We start from the raw sequence: 15,026 nt of genomic DNA on the forward strand, positions 1-15,026 counted from the left end.
ATTTTTTCCTGAAGAATCTTTTAAATCTGGAAATTCTTTTTTTTTTTGGCCCCCTCTTAAGTGATCGGACTTAAAACAACTAAGTTTGTCTGTTAATAGCCATGGAATGATGAATAGATCGGTCGATATGTCAATTCTTTATAACATTGTTCAAATTTTATTTGTTGCTCTCTCTTGGGTTAACTTCTGTAAAAGTACTTTGATATTCAACCCTGTTGTTATTACATCAAAGAAGAAGGCATGGGAGTGGCGGCCTGAGTTGTGTTTTATATATGTGCCCACGGCGAGGAGAAGTTGAAATAAGTTCCACTGTCTCAACCAGGTTTCATGTCTCTTTTTGTTATGATGGGGTGGTTCGATAGGATCACACCAGATCAACATGTTAATGCTTCAAATATTCAGCCCCGTCTAGGAGTTGGTAGGAAGCACAGAAGCACGTTTGGCGATAAGCTGGTACTGGTTTCATTCTATTAAAAAAATCCCTCTTGCTGAACTGGTATATCAAATGAGAAATAATATTTACAGTTATAAAGTGTGTAAGTATCACGTACTCTTAAAAAATGAGTAAATATGTGACTCACATGAAAAAACTAATTTTAAGGTGGACTTTACTTTTTTCAAAAGAAATATGCTGTGCTTGCATAGTCATGATTGTATCTAATATTACTCAAATCAAATATACTAACTAAGTACACGTTGGCACAGTTATGTAAATAAGAGATGTCTCAACCGGTTGAGTTGTCACAATCAGTCTTTATTTGCTTTGCATTCCTTGTGCAGATTTTTTCCAACTGCTTTTGGACATTCGGTATAGGGTTTAGGAGTTATTTATGTAGGTTACCTAGTAGACCTCTTGTCATATAACCTTCTTGCTGGAATTGCAAGCAATTGGAGCTCTCCTCTCCCCCTCTTTCTGTGGAAAAATACGGAGTGAGGCCTCCAATTCAATTCAATTTATGAAGAGACTATTTTTGTTTCTTAATAATAACATCACAAAATTATTATTCCTGGTTAGTCTTGGAAATATGGAGCAATGAACAGTAGTTTTATTCAACCATATTATGTTATCATACTCGTATATGAGAAGATATGGTCAAGCAGTTTCAAAGACACTGACAATTTGCAATGGCTGGAAGTGATCATTCCCCACCTACAGAGCAATCTTGGAGGATTCCTTTGTTCTTTACGTTTTGCCTTTAGAGCATAGACCAAAACTTTAGCTCTCAAGATGGTCGTGCATATTGTAAGGTTATAATTGTTCTATCAAAAGTTGTATTGATGTGACGAGTACAACTTCTACCCCACCTACCTCATGAAAGAAATGAAACTTGACTTGTGGATTTGTTCCCTATACATATTCTTTCATTAAGAAAGCAGAAAAAAGGTCAAATGTAGCACTCTGCTTAGGTGCAACCGCCTTGTGTTGGTCACTTCTGGAAATCGTCTCTGCCAATCTAATTAAAAAACCCTTACAAACCACGCAAAACAAGTGAGCAAAAACAATGATCAGCTACTTTCAGGCACTGCTCTCCAACTAAATCCTCCTCTTATTAAGGATCTGTTAGAAAGGTTAAGACTCTGTCAAACTAAATGGATTTCAGTAAGCTGGTGTCCTTTTTATACGATTTCATTGGTCCAAGAGTGCAGCCACGTTTCAAGGGATTTCCATCTTCTTACAAGGGGCTGAAATGGGAGGATCTGCAAAAGGTTAAGGAAGATCCTCCAATGTCCCCACATGGGTCTGGGTCGAGCTCGGGTGAGCTTCTTGAAGTTGAGCAGTGTTGTGTGTGTTTGTCAAGATTGAGGAAGGGGCAGGACACGCGTACTCTACCTTGTCTGCATGAGTTTCATAAGGTCTGCGTTGATAGGTGGTTCGATGCGTGCAGGAAAACCTGTCCAGTTTGCCGGTTTTCCATTGGAGGAGAAGACAATTTTCATATACAGGAAGTGCTCACGGATGAGATGGTGATATGGTTTTCTTCTTTTCATGTAGCTGGTTTCTAGCCTGAGAATTGTAATTAATCTTGGCATTTGGCACATGATGAATAAATGAAACAACGCTTTCATGGATGGATGCACATTCCTGTTGCCTCAATCAAAACGGTACGCCCAAGCTAGAATGTTTGCTCCTTTTTGTTTGCTATTTCCTCCTGACCGTTGCACCACTCATTCCCATTCTTCGTTTAATTTGCAGTGGCAGTAGATAATATATTGAGCGGCGCTACTCTGCCGGCTAAGTAGCACCGCTAGTACACTTTTAAACTTTTTTATTTTTTATTTTTACTTTCACATTTTTTAATATATTTAAATATTAAAAAAAAATACATCAATACATTTAAAATCATTTTCTTAATTATTAAATAAAGCAAAAAATAATTTACTGAGAGGTCAACTAGAGCGGTAAATCTTGGGCAGCATAGTAGCTTTTTTCTAATATATTATCAAGACTGGAGTCCAAATGAGGAAATATATTCCTTCAGTTATGTATTAATGAATAGATCCGTCATTTATATACAAGGAATGAATAAGCGGGAAAATAAATTTAAAATAGACTAGACTAACTAACTAAACTATATATCTAATACCTTCCCTTCAAGCTGGAGCATGAATGTTAACAATGCCCAGCTTGGAAAATAGAGAAGAAAACAAAGGAAAGCCAAGTGGCTCTGTAAAATAATCAGCAAGTTGATATTGGATGAAACATGAAATGGTCTAATAATTCTAGCTTGAATCTTGTCATGAATAAAATGACAATCGATCTCTATATATTTCATGCGTTTATAAAAAAGGGGGTTGTTGTCACAGTACAATGCAGCGACTTGAGAATGAGGGACTTGTAAGTCATGAAGTAAGGAAAGAAGCCAAACTACTTCACAAACAGTAGAGGCTATAGCTCTATACTCTACCTCAACTGAGGATATTGAAATTGTTGGCTGTTTCTTTGACTTCCATGAAACAAGAGAGCTACCAAAAAAGATACAAAAACTAGTAATTGATCTTCTTGTGTCATTACACACCCCATCTGAGGCAGCAAAAGAAGTTAAATGGAGAGTAGGATTGGAAGGAAAATGCAATCCCTGGCCAAGTGAAGCTTTGATGTACTATAACACTCGATAATCAGCATGTAGGTGAGGCTGTCTAGGAGAATTAAGGGTGTAACGGGTCCAGTTTGGTCCATTTTCATATAAATTTTGGGATTAAACCGATAACACTAGTTTTTCATTTTCAAGAACTGATCTCGAACCGGTTCCCCTCCTAAACCGGTACTACCTGTTTTATTGGTTTCGGTTTGGTTTAGTACGATTTTTCGATTTTAATCAAGTGCCAATATCATAAAAAATTGTAATTTTCTAATGTATACTAATTAATTAAACCAAAATGTAATTAATATAATAATGTATATTAGTATTACTAATATATTATATATTTATCAAAAGGAATATGTTGAGAATTTATTAGACCATAAAACTTAATTAATATATATTTTATACTAATAACATATGATCAAACAAATGTTCATATTTAAGGTTAAAATTTTATATTATAAATTATAATATAAAATTATTTGATATAATATGAAAAATTAATTTTTATATATACTTTGTAAACCGGCCTGGTCTGGTTCCAGAAAGCCAAGAACCAAAACCGGATCGGATTTAACCGGTTTTTAAAATGTAGGAATTGGTCTCGAACCAGATCGGTTCAAAACTGTCCGGTTCAGTTCAGGCTTGTTCTTTGATTTTGTTGATTTAAATTTTCACGCCTAAGGAGAATCCATGAATTGGCTAAGTGTATGAACAACAAATGTGATATATGGTCTGGTTATGATAAGGTAAAGTAGCCTACCCACCAAATGTCTATAGATTGTAGGATCATCTACAATAGGCCCATCAAATCAAGAAAGTTTGACGTTTTGTTCCATGGGAGTCTTGACAGGTTTGGAACCCAAATAGCCAATGTCTGATAAAATGTCTAAAGCATACTTTCTCTGAGAAAGAGAAATTCCAATGTTGTTTCTAGCAACCTCCAGTCCCAAAAAACATTTTAAAGATCCAAGATCTTTAAGCTTAAACTTTTGATCAATAGATGTCTTAAAAGAGTTGACAGATTCTATATCATTGCTTGCAATGGGAATATCATCAACATACACCAACAAAGAAATGAAAGTAGAACCTTGAGATCGAGTAAAAATGGAGTAATTAGCCTTTGACTGTATAAAACCATGTTCAAGGATGGTAGAAGAGAATTTAGCAAACCATTATTGTGAAGCCTGTTTCAAAACATATAATGACTTATTGACCTAACACACTCTATTATCACCTTTATCACCATATCCTGGAGGTAATGACATATAGACTTCTTCTAACAAGTCTCCATGAAGAAAGACATTATTGACATCTAACTAAATTAGATGCTATCCTTCAACTGCTGCTATAGTTAGAAGACATTTCACTGTAACCATTTTAGCAATTGGCAAAATAATCAACACCTTCCTGTTGTGTAAAGCCCCTGGCAACCAATCTTGCCTTAACCTCTCAAGAGAGCCATCGGACCTAAGCTTCACTTTATAAACCCATTTGCATCCAATTGGACTCTTTCCAAGTGGAAGAGTGGTCAAAGTCCATGTATTGTTATATTCCAAAGTTACAACTTCCTCAACCATAGCAAGTCTCTAATGAGGAAACTTAACGACTTGAGGATAATATTGAGGTTCAAAATTAGTAGAAAAGGCTAGGCAAAGATTTTGTGGTTATGAGACAAATGAGAATATAAAAGTGAATTGGAAAGAGAATATTGCTTACCTGATAAAGGACCAAAAAAATCGATTGGAGAAGAAGAAGAGCAAGCTTGTGAAGATGCCAAATGGCAATGGTTATCCTACAAATAACCATGTGACCTGTGTACTCTAGAAGATTTTCTAGTTGGAAGATTAGAAAGAATGGGCGCATTGTCAGATTGAGTGTGTTTAGGAGAAAGAATTGGAGTGTGTTTAGGAAGATTAGGAATAGGTTGAAGAAGAACAAGAGAAGGAGTTTGAATATGAGTGATATTTTTAGACATTGACTCAAAAGGAAAGATGTGTTCATGAAAAACAATATCTCGAGAAACAAAAATTGAATGAGAATCAAGATAATAGAGTTTGTATCCTTTAGTTGCAAGAGGATAACCAGGAAAAATACATCTATGAGCTCAGGGGGCAAATTTGGATCTGTTATGAACAAGAGTAGGAGCATAGCAAATTGACCCAAACACTTTGAGATGGTCATATGAAGGTGGTTTTTTGAAGAGCAATTAAGAGGGAGTCTTATTTGCCAATAGAGGAGAAGGAATTATTTTGATCAAATATATTGCAGGAAGAATACAATTAGACCAAAAGGTTAAAGGAAGATTGGATTGAAAAAGGAGAGCACGAGCAACATTAAGAATATGCTGATGCTTCATCTCAACAACTAAGTTTTGTTGAGGAGTAGCTACACATGATAACTGATGCAAAATTCCTTTGGTGGAAAAGAAATGGTGCATAGCAAACTCACCACCATTGTTAGTACGAATGATCTTAATTTTAGAATTGAACAGATTTTCAACCATAGCTGTAAAATGTTGTAGTAAAACTCGAGCATCAGATTTGGATTTTAATGAGTAAACCCAAGTATTACTAGAGTAGTCATCTACTATGGTTAAAAAAATACATAAAACCATCTATGGATTGAGACTGAAATGGCCCCCAAATATCACAGTGTATAAGCTCAAAAGGACAAGAAGAATTATTCTCACTAACAGAAGGAAAGGGTAATTGTTGAACCCAAGATTTCAAGTTTTGTGTAATTATATATTTACACATGGATTTTGATGATAACAAATGAATTCAAAGAATAAAGAAGTCTCAAGCTCAAGTTGTCTACACAATGGAGTCAAGCACATCAAGGAAACAAGCATGAGCAAGAAGGGAACAAGTTCACATTAAAATTATAGAGTAATGTTGTAAATCTCTTCAAAATTCGAAATTAGGATTAATGCTCAAAATTAATATTTTATCATAAAGCATTAAAATACATTTTCCACATGTGCATGAATATTTTTGAAAATTAAATTTGAAAATTTTGAAAGATGATTGATTGTCATATTTTGCATGTGCATGCCTTGATTAAAGGGTTGAACTTTGAAAATATTAAAAATGATTGATTGTCATCTTTCACACGTGCATGTTTTATTTGAATATTTTCAAAAGTGATTGATGCTTTTTTAGACTTATACAAAAAGTAAAAGATTAGGTTTGAATTTTTTGAAAAGGAAAGTGTGCTCCTTTTGTTATATGCAAAAAGTAAAAGATTAGGTTTGAATTTTTTGAAAAGGAAAGTGTGCTCATTTTGTCATATGCCAAAAGTAAAATATTAGATTTGATTTTTTTTGAAAAAGTGAATGATGTTGTCTTTGACATGTGAATCTTTTTAAATTTGAATATGAAGTCTCATATGCCTATAAATAGATCATTTGAGAGCTTCACATACACAACACCAAGAGCATACAACATTCATTCAAAGCTTTCATTCTCTCTTCTCTAAGCATTGAGCCTTAATCCTTGTTCATTTTGAGAGATATAGTTTGCGCTGTATTGTTCTTATTTCACTCATTGAGGAGTGTTTTCTGATAACCTACTCACTATCAGCTTTTATATCAGAAAAAGGGTATGTATAACCCTTGTGCGTGTAGAAAATATTCTACACGGGAAATAGTTGAATCACTACGTGTAAGGTGATTGCAAGTGTAGAGGGTGTTCTACACGGATCATTTGTAGCGGTGTTGTTCAAAGGTGTACTAGGTTTCTATCTCCACCTGAAGGAGGTTGAATAGTGAATTTGGGAATCCTCAAGGGGTAGCTTGAGGCGAGGACGTAGGCAGTGGGGCCGAACCTCGTTAACATACTGAGTTTGCTTCTCTCTTACCCTTACTCTTTATATTTATTGTTATTTCATATTTTGTTTATATTTTATATTATATATTTGATTTATAATTGTTATTTTTTTAATACAACTCAATTTACCCCCCCTCTTGTGTTAGTCATCTGGGCAACAGTAATCTCTTGTGTTTAGCAAGAGGACAAATATCACAATGTGTGGGATTATTATCATAAACATGAGAAACTATATAAGATAACAATTTCATTCTAGAAAAGGAGGGATAACCCAACCTTTTATGCCAAACATCAAAATTACTATGACTAAAAGAATTAACAAAATGTGAAATAGAAGCAAGGTTGAGAGACACGTCTTTTGAGTCAATAGGATGGTCTGGTTGCAGTAAGTATAATACTTCCTTGGCTTTACCTTTCCCAATCATTCTCTAATGGATGAGGTCTTGAATAAAGCAAGCATGACACAGAAAATTATACAATAAGAAGAAGAATTGATGAGCTTACTAACAGATAGAAGATTAAAACGAAAGGAAGGTACACATATCACATTGTGTAAGACAAGAGATGGTAAAAGATGAATGGAACCAAATTGAGTGACTGGGGCAGAAATTCCTTAGGCAATTTCACAAACGAGTCATGAGCAGGTTGAGAAGAAGTGAGTAAAGAAATAGAATGGACCATATGATTCGTAGCACTAGTGTCAATGATCCAATCATCAAAAGCAATAGTTGAATTATGAATTTCCTTGATGGAAAATACATAATGTTGAGAAGGCAAAGTGGAAAGAAATTAACCCAAGAGGTGTTCAAGAGGAGAAGAAGATGTTACATTGGCTGTTTGTGATGGAGAAGCATGAGATTCAGAATTGAGAAGAGCCAAAAACTGTTGGCACTGCTGTGGTGTGAGAGGCAAGGCAGAATTGGAGTCAAACGAGGTAACTTGATGAGCTAAAGATGAAGGTTTAGCTATGGATTGATATCTAGAAGGATATCCATGCAACTTGAAGCATTTATCAACAGTGTGTCCAAGAATAGCACAATGAGAGCAAACAGGTCTCTCTCATGTATTAGAAGTCTTTCTTGCATTTGGAGGTTTAATAGAAGAAGAGAGAGCAACAGACTGAATATTTGGAAGTAAAACTGATCCAATTTTACGTTGATGTTCTTTTTGAATAACAATGGAGAAAACTTGTTAATTGGAGGAAGTGGTTCAATGAGAAGGATCTGGACACAAACGCGAGAATAGGAGTCAATGAGTCCCATCAAGAAATGGATCACATACTCATGTTGTTGCAAATCTACCAAGGTACGCAAGCCTCCACATGAACAAACAGGTAATGGTCTATAGTTCATCAACTCATCCCATATACCTTTCATTTGAGTGAAGTAAACACTTATAGAGAGATCAGCCTGTGTGAGAGAAGTAATAGCTTTCTGCAATTGAAAAATTCGTGGTCCATTACCTTGAGAAAATCTTTATCTAAGGCCAGACCACATTTCCATGGCTGAATCTACATAAATAACGCTAGCAACAATCTCCTTGGAAAGAGAATTGAGGAGCCAAGACCGGACCATATTATTGCATTTGATCCACGAAGAGAACAAAGGAGATGTATTCGAAGGTGGCGAAATGGAACAATCAACAAAACCAACCTTGTTTTTGGTAGTCAAGGCCATGAGCATGGATCTACGCCATGTGTGGTAATTGTCACCCGTAAGAGCTTGCGTAACTAGTAGAGACTCTCGACTATCTCCATGCTGAAGGTAGTAAGGATTGGAAGCATCCTCAGGAAGGGTTGAAGAAAAAATAGAGGAAGAAGAAGACATCTTATTGCGTGGGAGAAAATATTACATATACCATATCAAGACTGCAGTCCAAATGAGGAAAGACATTCCTTCAGTTATGTGTTAATGAATAGATCTGTCCTTTATATACAAGAAATGAATAAGCGGGAAAATAAATTTAAAATAGGCTCGACTAACTAAACTATATCTCTAAAAGAAATACTTTAACTATAAAAAGATTACACAAAAGTGAATTTACAACTTAATATAGTTTGATGCAGTACATCAGATTGTAAAGTTACTTTTAGTGTATGAAGCCATATCAGTTTTTGAATTTGTTTTTGTGTCTAGAGCAGTTCTCTATCTCTAATATATATATATGCATATTTTTGTATTTTCCTACATGGGCAAGAGACATTTATATAACTAGCTTGTAGATATTTGCCTAGAAACAAAAACGCAGCATGCAGTATTTGACCCGACTGCCCACAATTGGACCCTCGTTGGAAAAGGTTTGGTATCGGTGTAGGCTCATTTTTATGGCTCTAAGCTGGGCCCAGTTCCCAGACAAAGCACGTTTAACATCAGCTCAAGTTTTAGACACGAGTAGCTGCCAATTCCATGCATCAAACGTAGGGTTGGAACATGCAATTCATCGCCAAAAATGACAATTCTCTCGGAATGTTGTCGAGGTGCAAGTAGCATCAATCATTGAACAAACTAAGAGGAAATTTTGAAATTATCAATTGCCAACATCTAACTGCTGTCAATTGTCTTCTAAGATAGAGCTTGATTAAGATCACTGTTTTGTTATTGAAAAAACATTATTCTTAGCACAAACACTTCTTTTGTTAAAAAGGGCTTTCTATTAACTTTCCAATCGACTCCAAGTCATCACAGGTAAAGCACCCCTTTAGAATCTTAATTAAATGAGAAAAAGTCAATCAATCGCTCTTTTCTTATATCTGTCAGATCAAGAAAATAGTTGGGTCATGGACATGTTCTTCGTTCCACATCCTATCGCCAGTCATTGAAAAAGACGTGATTAATTAACAAGTCTCGACCAAAACGAGAACGCCCAGAAAGTTGATCACACATAACGTTAAGAAATGGTTGGAATTACCACATTTGCTCTGGTGGCAAAACACCATTTCTTCCCACTGAATTGCGGATTTCAATCAAAGCACTTTGGATCCTGGTGAAAAAGTCAATTAATGCTATAGAAAAAGCACCAGGAACCCAACAAGAGAGGGCATCAGCCAGTGTAATAATATGGGGAAAGAAAAGGCTGTGTACTAATAAGTCATCCTGATGGAAGAAGATAAAGAGATAAGGAGATAGATGTTGACAGTGATGGCCAGCCAAGGAACAAAGAAGTCCCGTCTTTCTTTCTTTTTTTTTTTTTTTTGGGCTTTTACTTTTTGCATCTTCTTGGAGCTCCATAAGTGGTCCTTTTTACACCCACTTCTTCTCCCTGCCCTTCATCTTTGCATATAGGAAAAATCATTTAAATAAACAAGGTAGAAAATCAAGGGAATGATGTAAACAAACGAAACAAAGTTCCTTCTTGTTAGGAATTCAAAATTAGACACTATTTTCATACATCCATTCTTTCCTTAAACCACTACGGTATTGAGTAGAGGAACAGCCAGCAGAAGAAAAGAATTAAAAACCCTTAGATACTACTCTCTATTCTCTCTAGCAAACAAGGGTCAGCGCGGATGCAAAAGAGAGGGACTTGTTAAAAGGAAAGCACCGAGTGTGTTCTCAAAATGGAGCCGTTAACGTTCGCTGGAGCGAGTTCTTTTTGCGAAGCTGGGTAGCTGCAGCCAATCTTAACTGCCCAAAAACATGTTCAAGAAAATGATACAATTCATACCACTGAACAAGTAAATGATCTAACTATAGAAGAAACACAAGTTGATTTCTATCTTTAACTCGACCGTACTATGAAAACTTCAAAAAACTATGTATTTTACTTTAAAAAGAAACAACTTGCCCGAAATGCTAATCATCTAGTACCATAAGATATGATGACAGAAATCTAACAACGAAACAGGAAGTAATAAGAATAGTTTCGATCGTGCACATATTATATATATATATATATATGAAACTCACCTGCTCTTGCTGTTTCTTGAGTCTTGCATTCTCTTCCATCAAGTGAGCAACTTCAAGTTCCAACTCGTTTGTGTAGGCCTGCAGGAAGGATTGAAGTAGGAAAAAACAAACTTTCAGGAAACTAAATGAAACAGAACTATATATATATATATTTCATGCCCCGAATATGACATGTATTCGACTTAACGACAAAATAGAAGAGGGAGAGATACATTCCTGTTTTCTAGCTCTCGATCGAGCGGCCGACTCTCGGTTCTTGATCATACGCTTATGCCGCCGATCCCCCGAGCTACTATCAGATTCCTGAACCCTCTTCTGCCCAAAAGAAGGCACGCCAGTAGTGGATGCCAAAGCCTCAAATCTGCTACTGAAAGAAGAGACATTAGAGATGGGATGCGACAGTAAATGAGAGTCAGGCCTCATTAGTGGGTCCGTGTTATCCAGAAAATGAAATTCAGAACCCGAGTTCAAGCTCAAAACCGTGGCCGGAGGCGGAACCAAAGATGCGGAGCCGTAGAGAGAGGTCTCTGTAGCTGTAGAGACCATGCTGGGAGGTGGGTCTTTGCTAAAAGGTCGAGCAAGGAAGTCCTGGAGGATAACGTTGCGGAAGTTGGAGGTTGAGTGAGGACGTTGGTGGAATCTTGGGGTGGTTTCTTGGTCTTGAAGGGAAGCCAGATTGATGTCCTTCCAGACCTCTTCCATGGTTTTGGGGTTTAATCTTGCAGTTTGGCAGAAGGATGAGGGTGAAAATGGCGAAGGCGTTGAAGAAGAAGATGTGGATGAAAGTGATTTAGAGGACGAAGATGAGACTCTGTTAAGGTTTATGGTTTTGTTCAAGCTAGTTTCTTCGGAAGTACGGGCAGTTGAAGACAACATTTGGTGCTAAAAAGAAAAAACAGACACAGCAGTGGGGAGGGAATGAAGAAGACGGAGCTCTGAGGCAGTGTGCTGCCGCTAAACGTTTGAATGTTGGTCATGGCTAAGGAAAATGCATGTCTTTTGCATTGTGGGAATTGAAGCGGTTGTGGGGGCTGCCTCTATAAGGTTGGGGGTGGATTTCAGATTTCTAAATGAGTTAAGTGGACACTGCAGAAAATTGTGTACCCATTACTGGTACTTTGTGGCTGAGTATAGTACGTACTTTTCTTTTTGTATATAGAAAGGGTTTAATACGTCCTATAATAGGGTTTTAGAATCATCACACAACAAGCAGCACCTATATATACACCCGTTTCATTTGTCAATTAAATAATCATTTATCTCAAAATTATGTTTAAACTAACCTAGAATAGATACATTATTATATTTTGAGTAACGCTGGCTATTATAAATTTTAAATAGATAAATTTTGTATATATTTTTATATAAAAATATGAGTCGGATGCTTTTTTTAACACTTTTTCGTAGCATGATCCACTTTTTTTTTTTTTCCTAAATGAATTATTAAAAATTTATCTATTTGAAACTTGTATAAATTAATTTTTTTTATATATTTTTACACTCATATTAATAAATGGATCTAGTATGAGAAATATTTTATTAATATAATAAATTAAATGATAGTGGAAGAAGAGACAAGAAGTCTTATAGAATTCGTTTGGATTTAGAGACTATTTTATCACATCTCATTATTATAACTTTATCAAATTTTCACATAAAATATAATAAGCAACTCAACTTTTTCAAATCTCAATTCTAACATTTTCAAATCTCAAAATAATAATAATATTAAAAAATAATATTTTAATAATATTTTATTCAACTTTCGTATAAAATTATCTCATCTCATTTCTGAATTCAAACAAATTCTTAAATTATTTTACAAATAAAAATATAGTTTTAAGCTCGTTTATTGGCACACATATATACAATATAGCAACTACGTAGTAATGTATTGACTTCTCTATTAGTTGTAGATTGTTAAGTTTTTAATTCTATTTTACTTTAATTTTATCTATAATTTGTTTGTGTAGAGTTATTAATTAAACGTAATATTTTATTTTTATTACAATGAAATACATATGAATATAAGAATATAAAATATTAAAAATTAACAAAAAAAAGTAGTATAAGTGCAAAAGATGAACGGTAGAGACAAAATGAAGTGGTAATAAAGAGTGGAAGTAATAATGATTGACTAGAAGTAGAAGAGATAAAAAGCAAGAGAGACATGCAATCAATTGGTAATAAAGGGCAGCATTGACAATATGATAAAGGTTATATTGTGACCTTTCAAATTCTACTTTTATTCAAGTTTGTTTTAATTTAGTTTAAATAATAAAAATAAATGATGTAACTTAACTAGGTGAGTTTTGTGATTCAAAAATTATACAGAACTAACTATACATTCATGATTCTTGTAATGCACGAGGAATTATGAAGTTTTTAATTCTATTATATTTCCTATCTGTATCGTAAGTGTCGTTTCGACAGTGAGTTGAGTTGATATAAAAGTTAAAAATTGAATAAAATATTATTAAAATATTATTTTTTAATATTATTATTATTTTAGAATTAGAAAAAAATTAAATTTTTATTATATTTTATGTGAAAATTTGAGAAAGTTATAATGATAAGATAAAATAAAACATTTGCATTACCCAAATGGATAATAACGAGTAACGAAATGAGAGGTTAACATTTTCATTATCCAAATGAACAATGAAGGGATAATAAAGGGTCCACAAAGGTTTCAAAACTGGTTTCCCTCATAGATGATTATCTCAACATCCAAACATAGCTTAAGTTGTTGTAGCTTTTTGCACAAAAGATGTGGCCAACAACATCAAAACATTGCCGCAAACAATTTCATCTCTAATTAGAGCATTCTTATTGGATTGACCAAATGCATATTTAAAATTTAGTTAATATCACATAAATTTATATTTTTTTACTTATTTAAATTCAATCCTTACATTGAATTATCCATTTATTTTCTATATAATAATAAAATATTATTAATTTAATAAGTTTTTATTTAATTTATTTTGATCACATTTTGGAATAAAAAATATTATTTTAATGTTTGTTAAAATTACTGTTGTTTTCTATATTTGGTAAATGATTGTAACTAACATCCAAAATCTTTTTAGCAATGATGAATCCAATGTGGCATTTTTTTGGCATATATTAACCAAATTTTAGCCATCATTAAATTTTAACCAAACCAACGAGGATGCTTTAAGGGAAACCAGTTTTGAAACCTTTGTGCTACCCAATCACATGGGTTTTCAAGGACATGTTGTACCGTTGTAGTATCAATGACTTCAAAGATGACAACTGACCATCCCTTTCTAAGATGACAACGAAATTAAAATTGAGCCAAGATTTGCAAAGAAATAAGCAGAAGTGTAAAAGATTTCCAATTAAGCTTAGAAACCAAATAGTGTTAAGGATATTAAGTAATTCTGAGATGGTTATCCAATTGTTTTATTTGATAACCTGGAAACCAGTTTTATGTTAAAATTGAACTTGAAAAAAATAAAACACAATAACTGACAGAAAGTGCAAAAGACAGTTAATGAAGTGGTAATAAAAGAGGAAACTTCAACTTTTATACATAAAATGGAAAGTTTTACAAACTACATGTTGGTCATACTCTCATCTCACTATAATGAAATGACATGTCTCATCAACCTTCAAATTTACCTTTTAAAATTAGAAAAAAATTGTCTGAGTGATAAAATGTGACACATTTATTTAATGTGATGAAAATAAGATAGGATTGCTGTTTGTAGAATAAGTGTTGCTAGGGAGCCGTCCAGAAGCAACCGCTGGGCGTGCTATAGGCAAAACTCACATTTCTAATGTTTTCCAATTTTTTTATTTATATTTTTTTAATGCTTAAAAATATTAATATACTAATAGTCAATTCATTAATCAGTAAATAAAAGATTTTTTTTAAAAAAATATATAAATATATAAATGGTCAAAATGAGGAGATAAAATAGAGAGACAAAGTAGCATTATATATTCTTGTGCAATTGCTTACATAATACTAAAAATAAATTATCATAATTCTCACAATAAATGACATTCGTGCATGTCAAATTGCAAGTAGCAAAAATCCAATTGATTAAAATGACAAAGAGCTATAAATCATGGCAAAGGGCTTTTTTTTTTTCTTGCAGTGGGTTAAACTCAATTTCTTTGAGATCTGCCGTTATTTTAATGAGATTTTTATATAATGCATACCTAATCTTTCTTTT

The 15,026-nt window shown here is 34.0% G+C and overlaps 2 protein-coding genes across 3 annotated transcripts; one reads left to right on the forward strand and one right to left on the reverse strand.

The window, feature by feature from the left end:
- Nucleotides 1-1,590: 1,590 nt before the first annotated feature.
- Nucleotides 1,591-2,004, forward strand: LOC122316152 (E3 ubiquitin-protein ligase RNF165-like). The gene has a single exon (XM_043132687.1). It carries the CDS (start codon nucleotides 1,591-1,593, stop codon nucleotides 2,002-2,004), a length of 414 nt encoding a protein of 137 aa, XP_042988621.1.
- An 8,235-nt stretch (nucleotides 2,005-10,239) lies between these two features.
- LOC122315229 (protein FD) lies at nucleotides 10,240-11,949 on the reverse strand. 2 transcript variants are annotated; one of them, XM_043131043.1, is made up of 3 exons: nucleotides 11,035-11,949; nucleotides 10,819-10,896; nucleotides 10,240-10,531 (listed from the first exon to the last, which is right to left on the reverse strand). In XM_043131043.1, the coding sequence occupies exons 1-3, from the start codon at nucleotides 11,692-11,694 to the stop codon at nucleotides 10,439-10,441; spliced, it is 831 nt and encodes a 276-aa protein (XP_042986977.1). In that variant the 5' UTR covers nucleotides 11,695-11,949; the 3' UTR covers nucleotides 10,240-10,438. The 2 variants fall into 2 exon arrangements, with proteins under 2 accessions (XP_042986977.1, XP_042986978.1); XM_043131044.1 differs by having other exon boundaries at nucleotides 10,240-10,536; nucleotides 11,035-11,946.
- Between the last annotated feature and the right edge of the window lie 3,077 nt (nucleotides 11,950-15,026).

Source organism: Carya illinoinensis, chromosome 7 (genome assembly GCF_018687715.1).
Source record: "Carya illinoinensis cultivar Pawnee chromosome 7, C.illinoinensisPawnee_v1, whole genome shotgun sequence".
Lineage (NCBI taxonomy): Eukaryota > Viridiplantae > Streptophyta > Magnoliopsida > Fagales > Juglandaceae > Carya > Carya illinoinensis.